Source organism: Phodopus roborovskii, unplaced genomic scaffold, assembly GCF_943737965.1.
Source record: "Phodopus roborovskii unplaced genomic scaffold, PHOROB, whole genome shotgun sequence".
Lineage (NCBI taxonomy): Eukaryota > Metazoa > Chordata > Mammalia > Rodentia > Cricetidae > Phodopus > Phodopus roborovskii.
Genome location: NW_026126541.1, coordinates 27,155,457 through 27,181,272, shown reverse-complemented (window position 1 = coordinate 27,181,272; position 25,816 = coordinate 27,155,457). Strand labels below are relative to the sequence as shown.

Here is a 25,816-nt window from a genome sequence, read left to right as displayed (position 1 = left end):
GTTCTTCAGACTCATCTTTATCTATTTCTAATGAAACAGATGGGAGAATGGGATCTAAGCAAGCAGACAGACCTTGGGATGCTTCTACTATGAGATAATATATATATATATATATATATATATATATATATATATAAACTTGATTAATCAGAATCCTTTGCAGGGTGCTATTTCTGCAAAGTTTGAGCCCTTTACCACTAGATCCAAATAATAACAATAATAATAATAATAACAACAACAACAACAACTTGAGAGATTCTGCATTTGCATATTCATACTCATCTAATGTAAACACTCTTTTTTTTTTTTTTTTTTTTTTTTTTTTTTGTGGGTTTTTCAAGTCAGGGTTTCCCTATATAGCTTTGAAGCCTGTCCTAGAACTAACTCTTGTAGGCCAGGTTGGTCTTGAACTCACAGAGATCTGCCTGCCTCTGCCTCCCAAGTGCTGTGATTAAAGGCATACACTACCATCGACCGCAAATATTCTTATGAAAATGGGGATTTTCCTTAATTAGAAGTTTCTTTGGGATTTCTGCATTTTAAGTGTGGCTGTACAAATGTACAGAATTTCCAGTTCCATAATGGATATCAACAGGAAAACAGGTATTTTTTCCATAACACACTAGAAATTGGGAGAATAACACCAATCCTTCAAAGCAGAAAAATCACACTGTTTGACACAGAGACCAGTTAATAGAATGACACTTATGCTTTGTTTTTTTAGGATTAACAGTTAATTGAATGACATTTTTGCTTTGTTTTTTAGGGTTAACAAGTCACAAATAATATTTATATTGACTCACGCAGTTACCATGTCACCCTGGCAACTTAACAAATGACAGTAATGGCAAAGAAATAAATCATATACTTGTTTCACGACACTCTTTTAAGGAAACTCCTAGAAAACAAGAGGTTATCTGCACACTTGTTCTGGGAATGCTGAGTGACCAGGCAGCTTGATTGCCAGTGACTGAGACCATGTACAGTTGTTTAGGCCTCAGAATACCAAGAGACCACACAGAGACATTATGGTGAGAGCACAGAGCATGGCTTGTTTTGCAACATGGATTTGGACTGGCAGAGAATATTATTTCACTTTAAGTTAAAAAAATTTCTTCAAAACAATGACACGGAGCCGAAGTGATAGGAAGAAAGGCAAAGAGGCGTGTCTCATTCACCAGGAGACGTGGCCATGTGTGCACATCACTCTGCAGAACAAAATTATAAGACAGTATCAATGGGAGATGCTCACCAGCCATAGGGCAAAGCCTATATATTCATAGGTCCTAACATTTGGAAAGACCATATACCCTCTAGAGTCTAGCTAAGCCCAGTGGATGTCATGTCTACTTCTTTTAAATATGAGAAAAAAGAAGATAAAGGATCTAAAACCACTCACAGCAAAGGTAACAATGGTGCTATTGTAATAGCTGTTCATGTCATAAATTGTTGGATCACCAACAATTCCACTGAGCTGAGACATTATCAAAGACAGGGATGCCTTCCACATGAATCCAATAATAGCAAAGGTTTTCAAATGGTGTCTCTAGCAGAGTAAAATCTGCAGACTTCCTGAGGGCTTGGCTTCAGATGTACATAACAAACACAAATTCAAGACTCTGTATTGAGTTTTCTCTGTAACCTTCCTAGGATAAGATCCAAGTATCTTAACTAGGGTGACTTCTTACAAGATTATTTCTAAAACAGTAACTTTAACTGTAAGAGTAACTAATCTAGTAACTTTATGCTCTAAAACATAAATAATGAAACACTTAGGGGGTGATGGATAAAGAATACAGCCTGACCGCAATTAAAAACATGTCACAAAAATAAACCTCTCTATTGACCTGTGTCCTAGTCTCACTGCTTTTACAAGCGTCTGAGATATATTAGTGAAACATTTCATGAACCTATCATGCAACAGCTCATACAAGCATCCAAGAGCATAGAAGTGTATTGCTGTAAGGCTGGGATAATAAAAAGACTGGGGTTCTATAAAAACACTGTCCTGTCTGTTATTGAAATATATCTACAGGAGAAATATATCTACACGAGCCCATATGGTTTTCTCTCATTTTAAAAACATGTACATGGAATTATATCAAAGAAGGTATATTTTTTCTAATATGTGATATTAATAAACACAATTACTTATCTGATTGGTTGCTGATAGGATTTGGTTTGCCAGAATTTTATGACTACAAACAACAAATAAACCCTTCTGTCTTGGACTCTCTATTGCTGTAATAAAACACCATGACCAAAAGCAACTTGGAGAGGGCTTATTTCATCTTATAACTTGCATTATATCATCCAGACAAGTCAGGGCAGGAACTCAAGGCAGGAGCTTGGAAGCAGGGACTAAAGGAGAGGCCATGGAAGAAGCTATGTACTTGCTCCCCAGCTTGTTTAACCTGCTTTCTTATACAGCTTAAAACCACCTGCCCTGGGGTAGCAATATCCAGCATGGGCTGTGACCTCCCACATCAGTCATCAATCAAGAAAATGCTCTGCAGGCTTGCTTACAGGTCAGTCTTATGGAGAAATTTTCTCAATTAAGATTTCCTTTCCAGCTGGCTGTGATGGTACATCTTTAATCCCAGCAGCCTGGAGGGAGGGGAAATGAATGTCTATGCATTTGAGGCCAGCCTGATTTACATAGCAAACTCCAGAACAAGCCAGCGCTACATAGAGAGACACTATCTCAAACAAACAAACAAATAGTAAAACCAAAAAGATTCTTCGCTGATACCTTGTGCTAAGTTGACAGTAAAAACAACCAGTCTACCTTCCAAAGTATCAGAACTCCTGATCTCACTTGAGATGGTTCAGTCTCTCTGTGACTACAGTAAGGTGACCTGGCCATTCACTGGTATATCTGCCATTCTTTAGGGTTTGGGAGAAGGGGGTATACACTAAAATCCATAATATTGTTACACTGGCACCTATCTCTATATCATTCCCTTTCCTCCTGTATGTGTTCTATTTCTCAATGAGCGTGAGATCCGTCTTCCTCTACAACACACCCTTTTGATCATTTTCTTTCACGCCACTCTCTGTTGTACACACACCTTGGTCCCGCGCCTGAGGATAACTGTATCCCCCATGGTGTGTATGTGGGGGCTGTAGCCACCCATATGCTAAGCACAGTATAAGAGCAAGAAAAGTGACAGTGAACACTGAACTCTGAGCTTGAACTAGCTCTTTTCTAGATTCTTAGCAGCACTTGGGATTCTAAACACTGTTTGCTTGTCTTTTTCTGGAGACAGTGAAATCCCTGGCCAGCTGACCCTATTCTAATGCACGGAGCACAATCCTTTGTGTTACATAAACCTACACAAGCATGGTTGGTGTGCATCCTGTTTTCAGGTCTACAGTATGCTTTCTCATTTGTCATCCCAGCTTTAAAGTTAGAAACCCTTTAATCCATTTTAATACCCTATTTGTAGCCAATGCCTTTTCAACTTCCAAACATGAGATTTGCCGTTATGTATTTCTTTTTACCAAACAGACACATATTTTAGCCAATACACATTCCTTTCATCGGTGCGACAGCGTCAATTGGAAACAGCTTAAATTAATAGCCATCTCTGATCTACTTTTCCCCTCTGTGGAATAATTTACAGTTCCCAGGCAGTCTGTTTTGTTAAGTAAGCAGCCACCGAAGCTTAGGAAGGAACTTGTGGCAATGAATTTTCTTGGCAAAATAATATATTACCTAAGTGGTGTCTATTAAATCATCTGTGCGCCTGGCAGCCGGTTTCAGTGCCTTAGTATAAATGAAAAAAACCAACCTTTGCTAGAGCTTTTCAGGGTTCCGTCATGCGGTCACTGATTTCACAGTTTCTCCCCATCAGTTTTATGCTGCATTTTCTTTTTCTAACAACAGAGATGCATCTGACAAGTCAAGAAATGCTGGGAAAATTGGCTGCTAGTGAAATTTAACAGAAGTTTTCCTTGGGGAGAGAACCTCACATTTATTATTATTTTTTTTTAAAATGCAAGTTAGATCCCCCCCCCCCCAAGGATTTCAGTTTCCTTTAGAGGAACTGATCACAAAATATCCAGCTCTGTCTCTTACTTGTTTCACTATGGGTGAAGTCACCTAAGCATGGCTCAGCTTGCTCATCTGTCACAAAGTCCTCCTAATCATAGTGTTAGGACCAACCAATTATGAGGAAGGCACTTAACCTACCACATTCATTGTCATTCAAATAACAATTATTCTGTTTCACATCAATCAGGTCTAAGGAAGAATGTTAACCAGTGTTTGTTGCCTATGTTTACAAAAGACAGTTTTGCAATGAAACTATAATATACTGGATCAAAAATCTTAATTTTCCAGATACTATTTTGACTAAGCATTAGAACTTTATAGTGATTTAATATATGTGTTGGTGGGGTTCAGAACATACCACCCCAAAATACAGCACAGCGGTACACACACACACACACACACACACACACACACACACCCACACACCAACAAACGAAAACCAGAAGCAATAAAATCACTTTTACCATTCCCCCAGTGTTCTCCCTTCAAGTCAGTCATAAAATCAGAGATGGGGGGAAGGGAAGAGAGGAAGAGACAGAGCACTGCTAGGTGGCCCTGATCTTATGATCCCCAATTTATTGTGTAGCCTGGTACTTATGGCAACCCCACTTCTGTCCAGTACTGAGATTACAGCATGCACCACCACACCCAGCTAGCTTCCGTGTGTGTGTGTGTGTGTGTGTGTGTGTGTGTGTGTGTGTGTGTGTGTGTTGTTTGTTTCTTTCTGTTCTGGAGGAATGTTCTTATTCTGTATTAGAGTCTGGTCATGAACTACACTCCTCCTGAGTTAAAATGAAGAGAGTTCATAAGTCTTCTGTTCAGGTAGTAGGGCGTGCCAGGCACAATCACAGTTGCCCTGGCTTCAAGGGGGAAGTCATCAGTGACCATGGGGATATGTGACTTGAGATTGCTAGGGTGACAAAGAGAAGTCACAGTGCTTCATTGAACAATAAAGGAAAGAAATCCCTTTTCGTCTTCACCTGAGCAAGAGTCACTGGATACACAGCAGTTCCTTTTTCATTTTCTGTGCACCTCTAGGGAAGTCAAACAAATCACAATTCTGTTAGGAAACTGCTCACATCCTGACTTTACAGAATGGGAAGTCCTCACCGGTACAGCTGCTCCTCTTCTACAAACTTAAACCTGCATATCATAATTTCTAAGTGGAAATCTAAGAGAAAAACCAAGGAGAAACTTCTAGTGGACACTGCATTTTGGTTCACTCCTAAGGGGCCACTGGGTACCTACCTCCCACTTAGCGCGTGCTCAGTGAGTGGTCACAAGGTCAATATAGCACACTGAGGGGTCTCAGGCCCTAAATGAACTGCTTCAGATCACTTTTCCTAGAGACGGGAGTGCGAGCATTTCCTGCCTATCCCCACCCCCACCTCCCATCTGCAGACAACTGCTCTCAGGAGGATTCCTGGGAACCTGGCCTCTTTTTGGAAGTCTTGCTTGTGACAATGAGGAAGTCTTGCTGGTGACAATGAATAGCACCAATTACCCAGTCCTGGGACCTGAGCGGACTGCAAGCTACTGAACAGGCAGGGGAGATTTTGCACTTCTGTTTTTATCTTCCCTGCAGGCATCCACTTCTGGACCCTCAGGGCCGCAGGCTAATACACACAGCTCTATTTTCAGGAGTAACAAAAGACTAAGCACAGGAGGAATGGGTCATTTGCACTTCCTGCTTTCCCTGCAGGGACTTGTTTTCTTTCCTAGAACCTGGAGGGAATTGGCAAACACCTGGAAGCCAAGGAGAGGAAGTCCCCCATTGTCCTGCCAGGTGAGAAAGCAGGCACAGCTATTTCAACCTAAATGTCACCAGACTGTGCCAAAGATGCTAATAATGGAGTCACTGTCACTATTTATTGCTGTGTCCTTAAACTGCCAAGAGTAGAGTTGTCAGCCTTTTTTATATGAAAGTTGGGAAAGTGCAGGGTTTTTAAAATGCATATGCAACTTCAATAAAGTCATACATTATATACAGTGTATTTTCTGAAGATCATACATTATAAATTAAACATTCATTTAAAAAATATTTTATGTGCTTTGCCTTCATGTATGGAGTTACCAATGTTTGACAACAATTACTTTTGGAATCCATCATCCACCAGGATTCAGCCTTTACCTGTGCTACTGAACTGATAATCAAATTCATTGAAAAGCTGTATTTGATAACAGGTGCCTCCCTGAACCCCAGCTCCTGCCCTGGACCTCTCTGTGACCCCACAGATAAGGGACATTAACTCCTGGTACTTCAAGTATTGGTTGATCTCTCTTGCAGCTGTAGAGTTGGGGAAAAGTTCCACTTCACCCCCCAGATCCAACCCCCTTGCCATACTGAACTAATAGTAGACATCAGAGAAAACTTGGCACTGTTTCAGAGACCTGAAACAGCAATGAACAAAGGAGAGGAAACAGAGAGATACAGAAGGACAAGTACAAATGTTCAAAGAAAAGAGGAAGGGAAGAAAGACAACACATACATACATATCCACACATGTATACACATGTACATATTCATATACACAAACACACACATACTAAAAAGCACTCATGCCTACATACATACCCACACATATATACACACACATATTGGGGGCTGGGAGATGCAACAGAATATCATGAAAACACCTATTCCTTCCTTTGTTGAAGATATCAAGCTTGCCTATTATGCACTATTTGTGACCCCCCCCCATTTGACATTTGAAGACCTAATGCCTACTGTGGTTATATCTCATGTTAGGGCTTAGCGATGTTAGGGCTTAGAGATCAGATGTAATCTGACGTAATGTCCTATAAGGCTGAGGCTCTAGAGCTCTGTAGACCCAGAAGGGCCAGGTTGAGGACACAGAGCGTGGGCAGCATCAGGAGAATGCAAGGCTGCTGGCATTTTGATATTATGCAAGAAAATAAACTTCTGTTCTTTAAGCCACCCAGTGATCTTTTATCACCGCATACCTACCAGACTGATACGTGGTCTCTGCATTATGACAGGTCACGAGACAGTATTAAAATATCCCATGTCACTCCTGTCTGTAGCTGTAGTTGGTCTCTATACTTGCACCACAGACTACTAGCTGTGACATTCCCATATAAACTACATTTTAACGTAATTTCTAACTTGCAGGAGTCTAGCGTAATATGACAAATTTAAACTGGCACTCCTGGAGTAATGTCTCTTGGGAAGTAATTCAACTGTGGTAAGGAGTCCAAAATACATCGTCACACTGCTGTTTCGTTGGTGATGTTTTTAATTCTGTCCCCCCAACCAAGTGCTTCAGAAAGGCCACTTTCCCATAAACTGGGGGTCAAGAGAGGTTCCTTCTTAGGCTCACAGTGCACTGGAAGGGAAATGCTACCCCAATTGATGAAGAGAACTGTAGTTCAGGCATCTCTTTGAAGTTGGGTATTTGACTACTCTGGTTACAGAAAATAGAATTTTAAAAGATCAGTGAATTGGTCCTCCTAAATAAGTTCTCTTTATTCAGCTCCAAATGTGGGACCTGAACTTTTCCACAGCTATGAAGGTTCTTGATGTCTCTGTGTTCTCTCAAGTGGCAGCTCAAAGCAAGAATACAGAGTTCTGCTTCGTGTCCAGTAACTTCCACCTCCCAATGATTGCATACCTGGGCTTGTTTGGCAGTGTCTACTCAAAAGGAGCCCTCTTAAGAACAGCTTGAATATGGCCCTGCCCTTTAAACAGGAACTAAGGCAAGGCAACATTGGAAGAGTCTGTGCACTCCATCCATTGTCAAAGTTCACACAAGCCCATTTAATGAAAATGACTAAATGAAATTGTTGCTAACCAGATATTTGAAAGGAACAAATCATGGTTCATGAAAAGAATCTCATAGACACCAATATGACCAGTAATACTCTAAGTGTCCTATGGGATTGAGCCTGAAAAATGAACCATGCTTAGCTACAAACGTACATGTTAGAACAACAAATGGCTGCTATGCATCTTAAAGTCGCCTGTATACATGTTTAAAATAATATGATTTTAAGGACACTGGTGGCACATGCTTTTAATCCCAACACTTAAGAGGCAGAGGCAGGTGAATCTCTGTGAGTTTGAGGCCAAGATGGTCTACAGAGATAGTTTCAGGACAGCCAGAACTGGTACACAGAGAAACCCTGTCTCAAACAAACAAACAATCAAAAAACTAGAATTAGAATAAAGAAGACTTGTACCTCTTTCCACTTAAAATTCTGCTGTGTATACTACCATTACATAAAACTGCAGATTCATAATACAGTATGAGAAATGATAAAATAAATGTTATGTATTCTACACAACAATCCAACACAGGTGATAGTATTCCCATTCGAAAGATGCCAAAGTGAAAGTAATTTGTTCAAGATCACATGATTTCCTGTCAACCCAAGTCTAAGATTAAAGTCTAAAGTCAACCCCCTTCATCCTACCTGTGAACACTGTTTGCATGGCATAGGCTAAAGATTTAGACCCAACATAAAAGATGCCAGTAGGTTGGTAGTTAACTCTTGCACAGACCCTTGCTTTCCTCATGTCTCGTTTCCTTAACCTATCAATAGAATGGTGTTAGATTACACAACATTGGTTCCATTTAACTTATAGCTGTGCAGTGGTATGTGCTCAGAGCCCCAAATTTCATGTAATGTTTTTATTTCCAACAAAAGTGAATCATAAGTAAATGGAATTTACTATTCATTTCCCTCGATGGTCGTTTCATAGTAAATGTATTACAAATGTGGGGGAAACATCTCTCAGATCAGCTTAATTCCGGGCCTGAGAAATCCAGGCTTTGTTACAGAAATGAATTCATTATCTATGGGACTGCATATTTCTAAAAAGCTTTCTGTGAGGTTTTGTGTTGTCCCTATCAATTGAAAAAAAGGAAACATTTTTTTTCTCAACTCATTCAGTCTTCATACTTCCAGTCCATCTGTTGCCATAGCACTGATTGTCATGTCAAAATTGCCATTAGTAACACTTAGAGGTAATCAGGCAAAAGGCCAATGGAGGCTGTGCCCAGGCCTCAGTAACCCATGACTACTAGACTAATTGAGCAATAGGAAGCTTAATTTCAAGAGACCTGGTTTCAGGCTGTAGTTTTGCCTCTTACTGTGTATGCATATGCGTGGGTCATTCCTTGAGTAGAATGATCATTTTCAAGCTTGACTTTTTTTTTTTTTTAATTCAAGTGGCACGTGTAAAGCTATTGCCTGTGATAGTTAGACAAACTAACATCTCTGTGCCTAATTTCAATTTGCTATTAATTGAGACTACCTACTCAAAGACACCTCTAATACATGGCCACCAAACTCATTCTGTTGCTTTTAGTAGGAAAGATGGAGGTGAACATTAAAGAAGAAGAATCTTAATGTGGTGGGCTGGGAAGTGGAAAAAGAAGCATCATGAACAGAGGGGGCAGTATGGGCAGAAGCCAGGGGCAGAAAAGCACAGACTGCGAATGATAAAAATGAAGGGTACAGGTCGGCCAGAGAAAAGTACACAAACTGTACTATTTTCATAGTAAAGATGAAGCCACATTAGAGGATGTTAAATGTAGGAAGACCAGATGCCACACTTGGATGGAAAAGATTGAAAGGGTAGCTCAGGCAGAAAGTTAATATGATGAGATGGGTGTTCCTGAGCCTATGCTATTAGTCTGTCTTCATTTTCAAGAGGAAAACAGAGGTCTGCTGACTTTACTATCATGACTATTTTTGTGACTTTAATTTTCAGAAATGTTATGACCTATCCTTTCACACAATCACTAGCCATCTTAGCTTGCTTCTAGGCCATAAAAAACACAAAGTCTCAATTTTATGCCTTGGGCAATTGCAGCTGCTGCCTGAAGGAATCGCTTCATGTCTATTTATCTACACTAGATTGTGAACCAATTCTCAATACCACTTCTACCAGGAAGCCTTCTTTAGGAATCTAGATCTTTCTAGATTGCTTTATTCCATTTATAGATACTTCATCATGTATCCAATTCTTAAAGGTAGTATCCTGGAAGAATTATTAGTGACCTAGGAATAAAATAAAGGCCTGGTAGCAGCCCTTTGCCACTTGGACTGCGTTATTTAATGCCACTTGTTTCTTTCCAAGTTAAATTGTTTGTTAATTCTCAAACTCTAAAGACACTTTAAATCATCCATTTAACAAATGAAATAATGGGAACCCTAGGGGCTGAGGATACACAGATGAAAACAAAACACTTTATCTATACATGACAACATATCGTGTGTGTGTGTGTGTGTGTGTGTGTGTGTGTGTGTGTGTGTGTGCTTGTGTGTTATGACTGTTTCCTTGTAGTGGAATAGCTCTCCAACTATGGCTTGCATTAAAATTACCTTTAGCAATCAGCAAAACACATTTTTGTGTTTCTGAGATGAGAGATATGGAAAATTTTCCTTTTTTCTTTTATTTGCTGGTGGGTCTGATGCAATAGTACACAAATGTCATGCAGAGAAATTGTTCTAACAGGTATGTTTTCACACAGCTGTACTGACAGTGCCTAGAAAGATATTTATGGAATGAGAAATATGAGGCAGATGGTCAATGGGTAAAGAGGCCTACATATTTCCTTGAGTTATTTTACAGATGCAAATCACAATTCCACTAAAAGGTAAAAGAATTACTATCAATAGAAAGATCCAGATAAGAAATTGCTTGCATCCAAGGGGAAAGGAATTACTTTTAACCTACAGGAAGAGAGAGGGACTAGGGAAATTTTTGTGGAGTGCTTGATTATTCCTTGAGAGACCAAGACAAATAAAAGTGTCATTGGGCCTAGAGCTGGGATTATAATTTAGTGGTAGGCTTGAGGTCCTCAAGTCAATTCTCAGCATGGATGGTAAAAGGAGCCTGAAACTATTCACAATATCTTAAGAATATGTCTAGAATTTATCTACTTATCTATACTGAATACTTTAAAATTTTTAATGTTTTTTAAGGGTCTCACTGTGTGGTCATGATTACCCTGGAGCTAGTTAGACCAGGCTGTCCAATAAGTGTCTCAAGTGCAGGGATTAAAGGTGTGAGCCAACATGCCCAGTTTATGGTGTCTTTCCTTTAATATTTTCATACCATTTATAGACTCATAAATATTATGGTTTCTACAATTTTATGTAAAGTTTAATTCCTGTAAAGAGCTAAAGTCCAATTTTGGGTGGGAGGTCTTACATGTATCCCAGGTTAGCCTGTAACTCAATATATAGCCCAAGCTATCCTGTCTTAGTCTCTCAAGTATTGGTAATTCTAGACTTGTGTGAACACCCTGCTGTAAATATCACATTTTCACTCAAAATCTGTTAGAGATTTGGGTGATTTTGTGGGTCAGTCCTGTTTGTTGAAAAATGCCTATGTTTTTAGCTAAGGCATTTATTTTCAAGTATGACTGATAGATGGATGCCCAGAACAATTTCAGAATGAGCTTAAAAACCATTTCTACAGTGGGCTAAGCTGATAGTCTTTAACAGTGATAAGTGTGAAGGATAATCCCATAGGCCTCAGATGTTTTGCTTGCTTGATGTCTTTTTCTTTGGAAATCAGTCAGGTAAGAACTAGACTTGTGCTGCTTGCCTCTAATCCCAGCATAACGGGCACACAGGACTGCAAATTTGAGGATCACTTGAATACAATGAATTCCCAGCCAATCTGGGCTGAAGAGGAGCCTGATGTTAAGACAGCAAAACTAATGTTAGTACACCTGATACCTTGATTGATTGACTAAATTGACAACCAAATATAATGCTGTGAGCAAGTGGTGGTCCACACCTTTAATCCCAGCACTGGGAGGCAGAGGCAGGCCTTTCTCACAGGATCTCTGTGAGTTCGAGGCCAACCTGGTCTACAGAGAGAGTTCCAGGACAGCCAAGGCTACACCGGGAAACCGTGTCTCAAAAATCAAAGGGGTTGGGGGGTTAACAACAAGATCAGTGGTAGAGCATGTCTTTAATCCCAGCACTCTCCAGGAGGTAAAAGCAAGTAGGAGGATTTCTATGAGTTTGAGGCCAGCCTGATCTACATAATGAAGTCCAGGATACCCAGGACTATATAGACGCCATGTCACAGAGATCTTGACTCAAAATAAAATAAAAACTGAATAATTTAAAACTCACAAGTACCTACATGTGTACAATAAAAGTTAAAGAAATTCGATTAAATCTATACTCTCGGCCATGCTTTTCAATTAATTCCAATTTAGCATTAAAGTCGACTAATATAAGATAGAGGAATGACCAACCCAACTGCCTGTGCACACAGAGAAAAACATAAAAGTATCCTGCATTTATTAACAATAGGGAGGGGTGGGGGGGAGGGGCTGCAGCTGACAGACGTTTTCGTTTGTCTTTCTGGGCATTGATTTTCTTTTAATGATTTTTAGGGAGGTGTTTTTTTTTTTTAATTTTAAGGCACAGATATCAATATTTTACCTCATAGTCTGGAACAAAATTGTAAATGTTTCAAATATTCTACAGTAAACGGAAGCATACATGGGTCAGGAATTAAAACATTATGCCTTAAACCAGCTTTCGTTTGGCGGTTTCCCGCTCGTGGAACGCAGAGGAAAAACCGCCCCAATAGTCTGGGAAGGCCACGCTACTGGTTACCACAGTGAAGCCCGGTCGGCCATCTTTAATGTGGTCAGTCCTAACGCATCCGGTGACGGCAGGAAGAGGGGGGCGGGACGCAGGAAAATTTTGACCAATAAGATCATGGGAAGGAGGCACGCAGTCAGTAACTAGGTGCGGACAGAAGAGCGCGCGGCCGGAGGCGGAAGGCGTTAGTTAAATTAGTCCGGTCTCAGGAAGCGGTTTCTGCGGCCCAGCGGAACTATTGCCTTCTAGCGGAGAGGTTTCTCCCCGGAGTTTGACACCTGCTTCCGCTACACAGAGGAAGTGTGGTTCGCCAGAGGACGGCTCCGGGACGAATTTGCTGCCCGCTGCATGCTCGGCCGGAATCATGTCGAGCCTGGCGGTGAGAGACCCAGCCATGGATCGTTCGCTGCGTTCAGTGTTCGTGGGGAACATTCCGTACGAGGCGACGGAGGAGCAGTTAAAGGACATTTTCTCGGAGGTTGGTTCAGTTGTCAGTTTCCGTCTGGTTTACGACAGAGAGACGGGGAAGCCCAAGGGTTATGGCTTCTGCGAGTACCAAGACCAGGAGACTGCGCTTAGTGCCATGCGGAACCTCAATGGGCGAGAATTTAGTGGGAGAGCGCTTCGAGTGGACAACGCTGCCAGCGAAAAGAACAAGGAGGAGTTAAAGAGCTTAGGCCCGGCGGCGCCCATCATTGACTCCCCCTATGGGGACCCGATTGATCCAGAAGATGCTCCAGAGTCGATTACTAGAGCAGTCGCCAGCCTGCCCCCAGAGCAGATGTTTGAGCTGATGAAGCAGATGAAGCTGTGCGTCCAAAACAGTCACCAGGAAGCCCGAAACATGCTGCTTCAGAACCCACAACTGGCCTATGCCCTGCTGCAGGCCCAAGTGGTGATGAGAATCATGGATCCAGAGATTGCCCTGAAAATTTTGCATCGTAAGATACACGTCACACCGCTGATCCCAGGCAAATCTCAGCCTGTCTCTGGACCTGGACCTGGTGGCCCCGGCCCCGGCTCTGGCCCTGGCCCTGCCACTGCCCCTGGGCTCTGCCCTGGACCCAATGTTATGCTGAACCAACAGAATCCTCCAGCCCCTCAGCCTCAGCATCTGCAAAGAAGACCTGTGAAGGACATTCCTCCTCTGATGCAGACTTCTATACAGGGGGGAATTCCAGCTCCGGGGCCAATACCAGCCGCAGTTCCTGGACCTGGACCTGGTTCCTTAACTCCAGGAGGAGCAATGCAGCCACAGGTGGGCATGCCAGTGGTTGGTCCGGTGCCCTTAGAGCGAGGACAAATGCAGATGTCAGATCCTAGACCTCCAATGCCTCGTGGACCCATGCCTTCTGGTGGCATACCTCCTCGAGGACTGCTGGGAGATGCTCCAAATGACCCACGCGGAGGGACTTTGCTCTCAGTTACTGGAGAAGTAGAACCTAGAGGTTATATGGGTCCGCCCCACCAGGGTCCCGCCATGCACCATGGTCATGACAGCCGTGGCCCTTCCTCGCATGATATGAGAGGGGGACCCTTAACAGCCGATCCCAGAATGCTAATTGGAGAGCCCAGAGGTCCCATGATTGATCAAAGAGGTCTGCCAATGGATGGTAGAGGAGGAAGAGAGTCTCGAGGGATGGAGGCTCGGCCCATGGAAACTGAGGTCTTGGAGCCACGAGGAATGGATAGAAGAATGGAGACCTGCGCAATGGAAACCAGAGGAATGGAAGCAAGAGGCATGGATGCAAGAGGACTAGAGATGAGGGGCCCTGGCCCTAGTTCCAGAGGTCCGATGACTGGTGGAATCCAGGGTCCTGGCCCCATGAATATGGGGGCAGGTGGCCCTCAGGGACCTAGACAGGTTCCAAACATTGCAGGAGTGGGAAATCCTGGAGGTGGTATGCAGGGGTCAGGTATGCAAGGAGCAGGGATGCAGGGGGCAGGTATGCAAGGAGCAGGGATGCAAGGGGCAGGGATGCAGGGGGCAGGGATGCAGGGAGCAGGGATGCAAGGGGCAGGGATGCAGGGAGCTGCCATGCAAGGAGGGATGCAGGGAGCTGCCATGCAAGGAGGGATACAAGGAGCGAGTAAGCAAAGTGGGGGCCAGCCCAGCAGTTTTAGCCCTGGGCAAAGTCAGGTAACTCCACAAGATCAAGAAAAAGCAGCTTTGATCATGCAGGTTCTTCAGCTGACTGCAGACCAGATTGCCATGCTGCCTCCAGAGCAAAGGCAGAGTATCTTGATTTTAAAGGAACAGATCCAGAAATCCACTGGTGCTTCTTGAAAGGCTTTTTATTAGGAAGTACTTAGTTATCCCTCCGCTGTTTATTGTGTAGCATGAAAGCCGTGCGAAGAGCTGTCTTCTGTGTTCCCATACTTTAGTGGTTTAAGGATTCCCTCTCCCTGGACCTTAGTCTTATTTCTAGGCTTTTCACATTCTGTTTTTCTTTTTGATTGAGGGGTGGGGGTGGAGGGAGTGGGCCTGTTCACTTTGTCACTGTTACTCTACTAGAAACCCTGGAAATGATGACATACCAAATAAGTTGATAGAGGAAGATACAGCAATAGTACCATGGCTTCACTCTGTTAGCTGTATTTTATAAATATTGAGTAAACTGTGAACTACATAAAAATTGAGAGTGGCTTGTTATAATATTGATGTACTAAGATAGTTTAAACATTTTTGGTTGTATATTGAACTGAATGTCAAATTGTGAAGATGACTTTTTGGTAAACCAAAATACTAATTCTGTTTTGAAGGCAATAGAGTACTGTATTCAGGTTAACACTTTCGTTATTTTTTGAAACATTAGAGCTAATTTTCACAGTCTGTGGTGAAAATTTTTAGCAATGGAGTTGTTTTTTTAAAGCTCTTAGGGGAAAGCTCAAGATGCTGCAGACCAGATTGACTCTGACTCTTCTGAAACGGTTAGTATCCTTGCCTGGTCCCAACTGTGGTGGTTTTGCAGGACAGTCGAAGTGTGAACTAAGTTACATTTAAGTCTCCTGATGAAACTCAAGTAATTGCTTAATGCATATCTCCCTCCCCCCCCAAAAAATTCTTAAGCCCCAAGTCTGGTTGAGAGTAATTTTCAGACATCTAAAAGAATCAGCCAGAGATGGAGTTGGGCTTTCTTAAGGTTTCATTCGTAACTCTCCCAAGTTCTCAATAAACCACTCTCCAACTCTCCATATGGATGCAATCCATTTGGTTGACAGAAAGTTAGAAATCTTAATCTTTACATTTTGACAAGTGTTGCAGTTTAGTTACTTTCATAAACTACTTTCCTATATCTTACTAGAACTGGGGCCCAAGTAGACTGACAGCTCTGCTCGGTTAACTTAATATTTTATGTCTTACATAAAAGCCATTTGGTCATAATATACATTCCTATAAGATATATTTTAAAATAAGGAATGTGGAGTTTAATATGTTTCCTTTAGAGCTATTATGCTTTAGCTTTGAGTGTATGGCACCTAGATATTGTGTCATATCCAGTTAATGAAACAAGCACAAGCTCCCATATGACCAAGAGTAGGTTGAAAAACACCCAGCTACTGAGCAGAGTAGCCTTAGGGAGAGCTGACACAAGGGGTTTTCCCCTTGCAAAGTTTTTGAATTTAAAGTGTACAAAGTTTTCGTCCCTAGGCTATTTTCCTAGGATTTACTTGTTCTGTGCTAGTGTTAAGCTTCCTCTGCTTCCCCTGTGCTGGAGTGGATTAGTGTTCCTACTTTTGTGGTAGTTCTGGCTAATTCCAATTGCTTGTTTCTTTTGAAATTGTAGTTGCTAGCCCCAAACTTCTCACTGACTCATCTTAGCAGTGTTTGTTGTAAGAAAGTCTCTGCACTGTTTAATGAAGCTTAAATAAAAAGGTTGTATGATTAAGGTATTTTGCATGTTTAATTTCATTTAATACATTGGGAAATGCTTGTTTTTAAGAGATACATATAGTGAAAAAAGTAAAATAAGGAAATTGGTGGAAATCCCTTTAAGTATTATCTATGTGGTTCAAAGCTGGAATACTGTGAAGACTGCCACTCACTCCAGAGCCATTGGCAGCAGTGGCATGTGGGTAACACCTCCCACATCAGACAGAATTGATGTTTCTCTTGGAATACTGTATTCCAGGATCACCTTTCAGGCTTTTCAAGCAGTGGCACATTTGTTTTACTCTACCCATAGCCCCCAACTTGTACTTATGGACAGCAAATAGGGAACATGAGAAGTGCCTTACTCCCTCTAGTATATACTATAGTAAATGAAACAGATGAAAAGGATGGGTAAAACATCCAGTTTTAGTTGAAGAAAATTCTTTTCATTATACCCAAGGCACTGAGATTCATAAAAAACGAATTTAAAAAAAAAAGTGAATTCAAAATGAAAAGCAATCACCTTCACAGTGATAAGACAAAATAGTTTCTCATTTCTAATTAGCAACTTACAGATTCTGGTATTGATAAAATAAAGGGCCTTGATTCCTTTATAGGAGAGTAATTCAAACGTTCTAGTACACAAATGTGTTCTGAAGGTGTTGGGATGTAATACTGATTACCAAGGTTGATTTCGGTCTCTCGTTCTCAGGTAGTACATGCTTTATATAATGATTGAATTTCACTGGTGCCTTCCCAATAACCTCTCCCCCTACTACTGATGATTGATAAGCACATGGATTTTCTAGGGTTTCTAATTTTGGAATAAGGTATACACTGATGTGGATCTGTCAAAGGCAGGCTAATCTAAGTGAAATTGTATATGACTGGAATTTAGGTGGTTGAAAGCATTTTTTAAAAATGTGTATCACAGCTTGCAAAGCTTGCTTTTCTGTACTGTGACAGGACATCAAGGAAGCCTACAGACCCTCATTTCCTGTGGTGTGTCAGGTCTTAGGACAGTTACATGCAGACACCTACTGCAGCTGGACAACTGAATTAACAGTCCCATCTGAGTCTCCTCACTAAGAATGTCTTTCCTCATCTAGTCTCTAAACAGACTTCTCCGGTTGATGTATGTTTCTCTATACAACCAATGAGATTTATATTGAGGGAATTAGTAGTGTTATTAATATAAATTATTAATATTAATAAAGCTATATGTCCATAACAAGTACTATTTGGGTATATAGTATTGATGTATAGTATGCTTGTATATTAATTTTACATCTAATAATAAGACCTTTTAATGTTTTTATGTGTGTTTATGCACTCAAAAGTTCTCTTGTCTGAAATTCTTTTTGAGACAAGGTCACACCATCAAAAAGTAAAAAGAAGCACACCAGGTACTTAGTAAATACTATGGTAAGAGTACTCAGTTACCAGCTACATAAGAAAATATTTCTTTATAACTGCCTTGATTTAAGGCCTAAAGGTAGGTAAATACCTTGAATAAAATACACCTAATCATTGACTCTAAATAATTTTGTATGATTTGATATATATATTTATAGACATTTAGAATGAACAAATTTTCAGAAAAGTTGATTTTTTTTTTTAACCTGCAAAGTTTATAATTTTTTGTCTGCCTTGGAAGTAGAATGGATAATCTTATGGGTACAGAGAAATGAAAACAGTTTCCGCCAAACCCTTGTGTCTCTCTTAATTAGCTGTTTTAAATCAGAATTCTATAATTAGATGAAAATTATTCTACAACAATTCTGCCTTCAGTTAACATGAAGCAACTTGTACCAAATTCGAAATCTGCTTACATGTTTCTTGTGGACTTTAGTGAAAAGGTTCCAAATTAATCTTCCTCAGAAAAAAAATAATTTGTAATAACTCAGTTTTCAATTCTCTTTGTCTTAAGCATTAGCTGTAATAGCATTTGAAATATGTATCAATTTAAAAAATAGCACAGTTGAGTTAATGTAATGGGACTTTATCGGCTTTGCATAGCACATTAACATTCATAAAATAATGCTTTTTATGCTATCAATCACACTCTCACAGATCACTTTAGTAGCATACAGAAGGACTAAAAGTATGGGCAGAAGGAAACAGAATAAATTGCCTAGTAGAATGCTCTTTAAGCCTCTACCTAAAATGACTTCAATTTTAGGCAGTGGTGAGAGGGAAACTTCACTGCCTCATCTCTCTTCAGCAACAAAGAAAACGTTCTTTTGGGACTTTTAGAATGGTTTTTAGGTTTACTACCAAAATTTTGTCTTTAAATATCTCAAGCAAGAACTGTTGATTTGGTGGCCTGCCAGCCAACTAACTCTGCCTGCACACAGGCTTTGCTTGACTAGCTCAATTCTCTCAAAACTTTTATTTTAAATGTGTGTGCTTTCCAGTTTTGCCAAAGATTCCACCTGTTGATTCCTGCAGTTAGAAGACTACCAGTCAATCCCTGTAATACTTTTGACTCAAAACTGCTTTGTGTTAAACACATGGCTGTCAGAGTCCATTGCAACCAGTGTATGATTTGACCAGTGTGAAGAAAGAAAACGTGTTTGGCAAGTGGCTTCTTAAGGGTACTCATGTAAAGACCAACAAGTAGTTCAGAGAAAGCCAAAACATCGAAAGACCTTGAACTTTTACTATGTAGTTTTCTACGTTGGCCAAAGATATTCCAATAATGCCTGGCCCTGGCCAATTAATACATATTATAATTTTCACATTTAATACATATTTACCCCAAATACCTATAACCTCTTAAAAAATTATTTGTGTGTGTGTGTTTCCTGCACATAACTGAAATTCTAGACAAAATATATTTAAATGGTCTAACCCTTCTCCAGTTCCTTGGTATTCTTCATTTCATATCTTTCTTTGCTTTTTCTTTCCTTTTTGTGTGTGTGTGTGTGTGTGTGTGTGTGTGTGTGTACATGTGGAAGTCAGAGAACAGCTTGTGGGAGTTGTTTCTCTTCTACCATGTGGATCCCAGGGATTGAACTCTGACTGTCAGTCTTGGTGGCAAGTGCCTTTACTCACTGAGCCACCTTGTTGCCCTTTCTCTCTTGTTGATTTGTTAAGAGTAGTACCTTCTCAGAACACCACTTAAATATTTAACAGAACTGAACTGTATTCTTTCAACCTTTTACAGAACATACTGATTTATGCACACATGAAATTTGATGACTGCCATTGATGAGCTACTCATTCCTGTGTTAATAGTTATGTCAACTGTGTTTGGCCTCAAACTTCTATTAATTTATTACTATAATATACAGATGTGAATTCAGGCTGTGGTGGTGCATGCTTTAATCCCAGCACTCAAGAGGCAGAGGCAGGACTATCTCTTGAGTTCAAGGCCAGCCTGGGTCTACTGAGCAAGTTCCAGGACAGTGGGAACTACACAGAGAAATACTATCTAGAGGATATATCAGTTTTCTCAGGAATTTTTCAGATAATGAAAGAGAAAACTTCCTCAGGAAATCTTAGGCTTGGTGCTTCTAATCATCAGCCCTTCATCTCCACAGAGATCACTCAGTAAAGATAGCAGCTTGTCACCTTTCTGCTCCTCCCTCCTGTTCTCCCTGGGGTTAAATGCTCAAGTAAAGGGGATATCTTTTAATCTCTCCCTAATTAATGTGGGCTTTGAGCCAGCAGCCTGGGAATCACCTGGGAGCCTGTTAAAAATGAAGACTCTTGCCTTGTACCCCAAACCTGCTGAGTCAGGATTTACATTTTAATAAAGTCTCCAGGGACCCATAGCTAAAAGTTTCCTTGTCAAAACATTGCCTAAACATAATCCTAAAATAACAAGATTGAAAACAAAGTACCTTAAAGACTACTATTTTGAGAAATAGGATATTTAAATTTATTCAGTAACACAGAAGATCAAAATTAGGGGGGAAAATCCCTATCCAATCTGAGGACTATATAAGAGGGAGCACTTCCACCAGAGTGCATGAACAATGGAGCACATGAACAAAAGTCCCACTAGTTTAAGGATAATCATGTAAACACTGGCCAGAGTTGAGGTTGTTTTGGGAAGCCACTTGAGTATATTAGCCAATGTATGTGATCCCTTTATTTTTCACCTGAGCAAAGAGGAAGTTAGGTAAAATATGATGGAAATAATCCATTTATATTTTATTATATATTGTCACCTGAAACATTGCACATGGAAAATTGTTATACACATGTTTCTCCCTGGGATTGATTGTGATTCAGTGAGAATTAACCCTTACAGAATTCTGCTGTGAAACCGCTGCCAAAGGCATTAAGTATTCTGAAGTTACAAAAGGCCGATAAAACAAGAACCATCAAAGAATCCACCTAGTATCAGAACTAGTCCCAAAACTCACACGTTGTGCCTTTCAGGGTCTCCGAATCATACATAATTAAGGGTATAAATTAACCAAATCAACATATGGAAAATTAAGCAAATTAGCGTTTCGATTTTCCTCCGGGGAAAGTTTACCTTGAATTTAAGTGGTTGAGCTTAAAGCCTTTCCAGCAAACAGTTTTAAATTCAAAGTAACATCTAGGTGGTGATGTCAGACCTCTTGTTGAGGCTGTAAAGGTGACCTGGGAACATGGGACTCACTCCTGCTCATACCTGTTGAGACTGCAAGTATTCCAGAATTAACCCTGGCTTTAAAGGTTTGCAGAAACGGAGAATTTTCAGGATTAGCATTTTGTGAGAAGTGTGCTGGTGTTCAGGATCTTTAGTTGATGAAGATTCTATTGTTTTCAGTAAAATACATTTTAGCAGTTTCCTCTTAGTTGATGTATGGAGAGATGCAAAACTGTACAGCTTGAAAAGCAATTACCTTGGCCTGGCCCAGGTTCTTGGCTGCTGTTCTTTGGTATGTTAAACCTGAGAATCTCAAGGAAAAAACACCAAATATACAGGATTGTCCAATTAAGGCAAGCTGTGTTTTGAGGTGCACGAAGGACCAGCCAGCTGGCTGTCTTACCCTAAATTGGGATTTGAGGAAACAGTTCCTGCTGGCCTTTTGGAGTTCCTTATATAGGAGAGAGAAGCTTCACAGGGGAGACAGAGTTGCCTATTATACATTGTTAGAAAGATACAATGAAAAGAACAAGGGCTAGAATATACATCTTAGTTTTAATTCCAAGGACTTGAATTTAACACAGGACAAACAGGGACCAGGGACTTTTTTTTTCTTTTTCTTTTTTTTTTTTTTTTGGTTGTTTGAGACAGGGTTTCTTTGTGGCTTTGGAGCCTGTCCTGGAACTAGCTCAGTAGACCAGGCTGGCCTCAAATCCACAGAGATTCCCTGCTTATGCCTCCCCAGTGCTGGGATTAAAGGTGTGTACCACCAGTGCCAGGCCAGGGGCTTATTCTTAATTATGAATAGAAACCTTGTGGGACAGTTGTGGCACACACCTTTAACCTCAGCACTTGGGAGGCAGAGGCAGGTGGATCTCTGTGTTTAAGGTCAGTCTGGTCTACAAAGTGAGTTTCTGGGACAGCCAGGCCTACTCAGAGAAAGAAACCCAGTCTCTTAAAAAAAAAAAAAAAAAAGAAAAGAAAAAGAAAAGAAAAAAGAAAAAAAATAAATTTATCATTTCAAGAATAAATGCACTGTATGTTTATGTTTTTTTCCCAAGAACTAACACTAGAATTGGGTTTAGTTTGTCAAGAACAGAAAGCAAAATTTAGAGTGGTGATGTATTTATATAGCTTACTAACAGGTTTCTAAAGAGAAATTTATAAAGCAGGGTGTTTTTCTTATGTAGGTCTAGTCAATATCCAATTTAAAAGATCTGTGATCTATACAAACTATCATAAAACTTACAAATGGAAAGTACATAGAGCAATGGATTTTACTGTATTCCTAGAACCAAGAAGCCCGCACTACAACCCAAATTTAGAATACATTCATCACTTTAAGAAATCCTATGTTGATCAACATCCATTCCAGCCAACCCTCATGCTCATACATTCAACCCTAGAAAACTATAGATACACTCTAGACAACTTCTGAACATTTTGTACAAATGAATTTACAGTTGATATGACCTTTCTGACCATTTCACTTTAGTGTCACCTTGTCAATATTTATTTGTGCTGTTTGGTAGGAATAACATCAATATTGTATGAATGTAGCATGTTCTGTTCGTCCATTCACCAGTGAGTGGATTTGTACTGTTTCCTCTCTGTTGATCACTGTTTTGTTCTGAGTATTTGTGAGCTCATTTCTGTATACATATGTTTTCCCTTTTCTTGGTAATGAACCAGGAATGGAATTCCATAGTAAACTTTAAATGAACTAGTTCATCTGCTTTTTATGTATTTGGAGGGAAGGGGTCTGGGTGAAACTCTTCCTAGGTAACCCTGGCTGAAACTCAGTATGCAGATCAGGCTGGCCTTGAACTTACAGAGATCTAGCTGCCTCTGCCTGAGTGCTAGGATTAAATTTCTATTTCTAGCTACTGTGATTCACTTAATACAAATAAAGTAACATTTTTTTTTCTTTATTTTAGCATTCCTGTTGTAGGTAAGCAGATAATCAGATGACAAGGTCTTTAAAATATGAGAGAAATGATTTCTTTTATGATTTAAGAATTGACCTGAAGTAGGAATCAAGATGCAGTGCTAGAAGGGTTTTCAGTGACTTCTTCCCAGGCTTTTAGAAAAGGCAGGCAATTGTTTTCCTGTTAGAGATGTGCAGGCATTGGTGCTTCTGAAGGGACTGGAAGTGCTTTTCCAGGGAAGACAAGCAGTGTTACAAAGTGAGCTTGATCTCCATCTGCATTCAAACTCTGCCTCCAGCACATAGTACTTACATGACTCATTTGAATGCCTTATTTCAATTGCGAATACTAGGATAATTACCACCTACTACAGTTGAGATGACTGTTTGATAACGAACTGTCCGCCATGAATGTACATAATGCACTCTCGATGTGTGGTATGTGATAGCTTTTGCTCTTATTACACACACACACACACACACACACACACACACACACACACACACACACAGAGAGAGAGAGAGATAGAGATAGAGAGAGAGAGAGAGAGAGAGGTAGGGTGAGAGAGAGGGAGAGAGAGGAGCCTGGATTTGGAAGGCATAAAAGCAACATGAAATTTAATCCAGGCCCTTTTGCTTCTCCACAGTTTGAAAGACAAAGATCCATAGACATGAAAAAAAATCAGCACAATTTATTTCCACCTCAAAAGTGAACAACAATAGACAGTGAGACAAACGCTCTCTAAGGACTCCCACCTCAAAACAGGAAAAAGGAACACCCGTAAAGGGAATGCTGTAGGGTGTTTTAAACCACAGAGGACTGTCTAGAGCTTGGGGTGAGGCATAGGAACAAAGCTAGCTACTCTCTGAACCCCTTTCCTTGCATAGTAAAGCTGTATTCTGTACAAGAAGAAAAGTAACATGGAGTCAACAAGGGTGAAGGCCATCTGATGTGGGAAACCTTTCTGGCAGCCAGCTCTGACCTAAGACATTTCAAGCTCCTGCAATCTTGCTTTAGACAAGCCAGTAGAAATAGAATTGGGATCTTATCTAGCTTGAGCTCTCATATGGCTTATTTATTTCTCCCTCTTATAGCTCTATCCACACAATAGAAGGCAGATTTTCTAAAGTACGTTTTCTTTGTCCAAGGCAAACTTTAATAACCCTATAACAAAGTTTAAGGAAGTGTTTGTCCTGATTATGATACGGTTTATAGGGTGCATGTGTCTTGAATGCTTTTGTTGAGTGCAGTGTGACATTTCCCCAACTCCTCCCTGCTTTCATTGTAGAATGACATATATGCCATCTGTAGAATAAGTGGATCAAAATAGTATGGTTCCATTAATCTTCATTTGGTGGTTTGTTGCTCACACATAACTGTGTTTCCAAACTGGACTGAAGGAAACAGTCCTAAAAATTTACATGCATTGGAAAAAAGATTATGTAAAATATTTACAGGCTCAAGTAAAGACTTTTAAAGTAACATAAATCCTATAGTTGTTGCTGTCTGTAAACTGTAACGCAAAGCTAAAATAATCCTCAATTGCATTAAAACCAAGATATTACTTATTTAGTGGAATTTCAGCTTTATTTAAGATTTCTTAATAAGCATAATTTCCTTTAACAATAACAGCTTTAGTTTAATATGTAATTTTCATCTTTATAAGGAGACATATAAAAACAGCCGCTGTTTTGGAGAATCTTCACTTTCAACTATTGCATTTCTCCATAAAATTTACTTATAAAAAAAGCAAAGAAGATTCACTTCCAGTTTTAAATATGTCACTATATAATTAATTTAAATGTAATAGTATATGTCTGTGCTTATGCTATGGCAGCCCTAAGTACATATAGTTATTGATAGCTCAACCTATTACTAGTAAAGATTAAGATTAAATTGTTAAAAAAAATTCTAATTTAATTAGCAAATTAGTTGCCACACACAATGGAAAGTTTCTACACCCCGATAAGTCTCTCTGCCGATGTTGTAATCCAAATCAGACCAAATCAAACCAAATTAGAAAAAGCCCATGTTTAATGTATACAACACCCCCAGATGGCCTTCAAATCCCGGAGAGAGGAGTCAGGAAAGGGAGACCGGAAAAAACACAAATCTGTTTTCTGGGAGGCAGTTTAAATACCTTGTGGGAGTGGTCTCAAGCATCTCCAGGGGAGGGGGTCATCATTTGTCTGGCTTTCTGAGATGCAGCAGGGTTTAGAGGGAGTTGGGGGAGGGGCTTGGGTGGAATCTTCACCATAATACATAACTAGTATCTACTTTAGTGCATAATCCAAACATGGAAGACAGAAGCTTCTTTATGTCTAGAAATCATGTTGTTTAAAATCACAGATGGGGGTGGGGCTAGAGAGATGGCACATACTGGGGTTACAGATCCCTGATATTAGTGCTGTGAACTGGACAGAATGTCCAGTTCCGCAAGGACAGAATGTGCTCTTAAACCATCTGACACCCTTTTCTGGCCTCTGAAAATGTCTGTCCTCATGTTCACATACCCCCACACACAGACATACATATAGACACATAATAACAAATAATAAAGCTTTTTCAAATCTTGGATTGGCCAGCCAAGAAAACAACTCCATCGCTGTTCACACTCAGCAATACTAAAACTGGTAGTCCCTTCCTACCCTCCCCCCATGGGCTTGATAAATAACATCTCGCTTCATTTGCAATAGATTCTTAAATAATATGTAGCACACAGAAAGCAAACTGTAAATGTACCATTAGCTCGTTGTATTCATTTTTCG

At 40.2% G+C, this 25,816-nt stretch overlaps 2 protein-coding genes across 4 annotated transcripts in view; one reads left to right on the top strand and one right to left on the bottom strand.

Moving 5' to 3' along the window:
• Prkg1 (protein kinase cGMP-dependent 1) overlaps positions 1–25,816 on the bottom strand; it is a 1,151,895-nt gene that overhangs the window by 495,890 nt on the left and 630,189 nt on the right. The gene's annotated exons all lie outside the window — the stretch shown is intronic.
• On the top strand, positions 12,932–15,089 carry Cstf2t (cleavage stimulation factor subunit 2 tau variant). 2 transcript variants are annotated; one of them, XM_051199949.1, is made up of 2 exons: positions 12,933–14,574; positions 14,665–15,089. In XM_051199949.1, the coding sequence occupies exons 1-2, from the start codon at positions 13,023–13,025 to the stop codon at positions 14,943–14,945; spliced, it is 1,833 nt and encodes a 610-aa protein (XP_051055906.1). In that variant the 5' UTR covers positions 12,933–13,022; the 3' UTR covers positions 14,946–15,089. The 2 variants fall into 2 exon arrangements, with proteins under 2 accessions (XP_051055905.1, XP_051055906.1); XM_051199948.1 differs by having other exon boundaries at positions 12,932–15,089.

Coding starts and splice junctions, on each gene's coding strand:
- Cstf2t (XM_051199948.1), top strand. CDS start 13,023: ATGTCGAGCCTGGCGGTGAGAGACCCAGCCATGGATCGTTCGCTGCGT.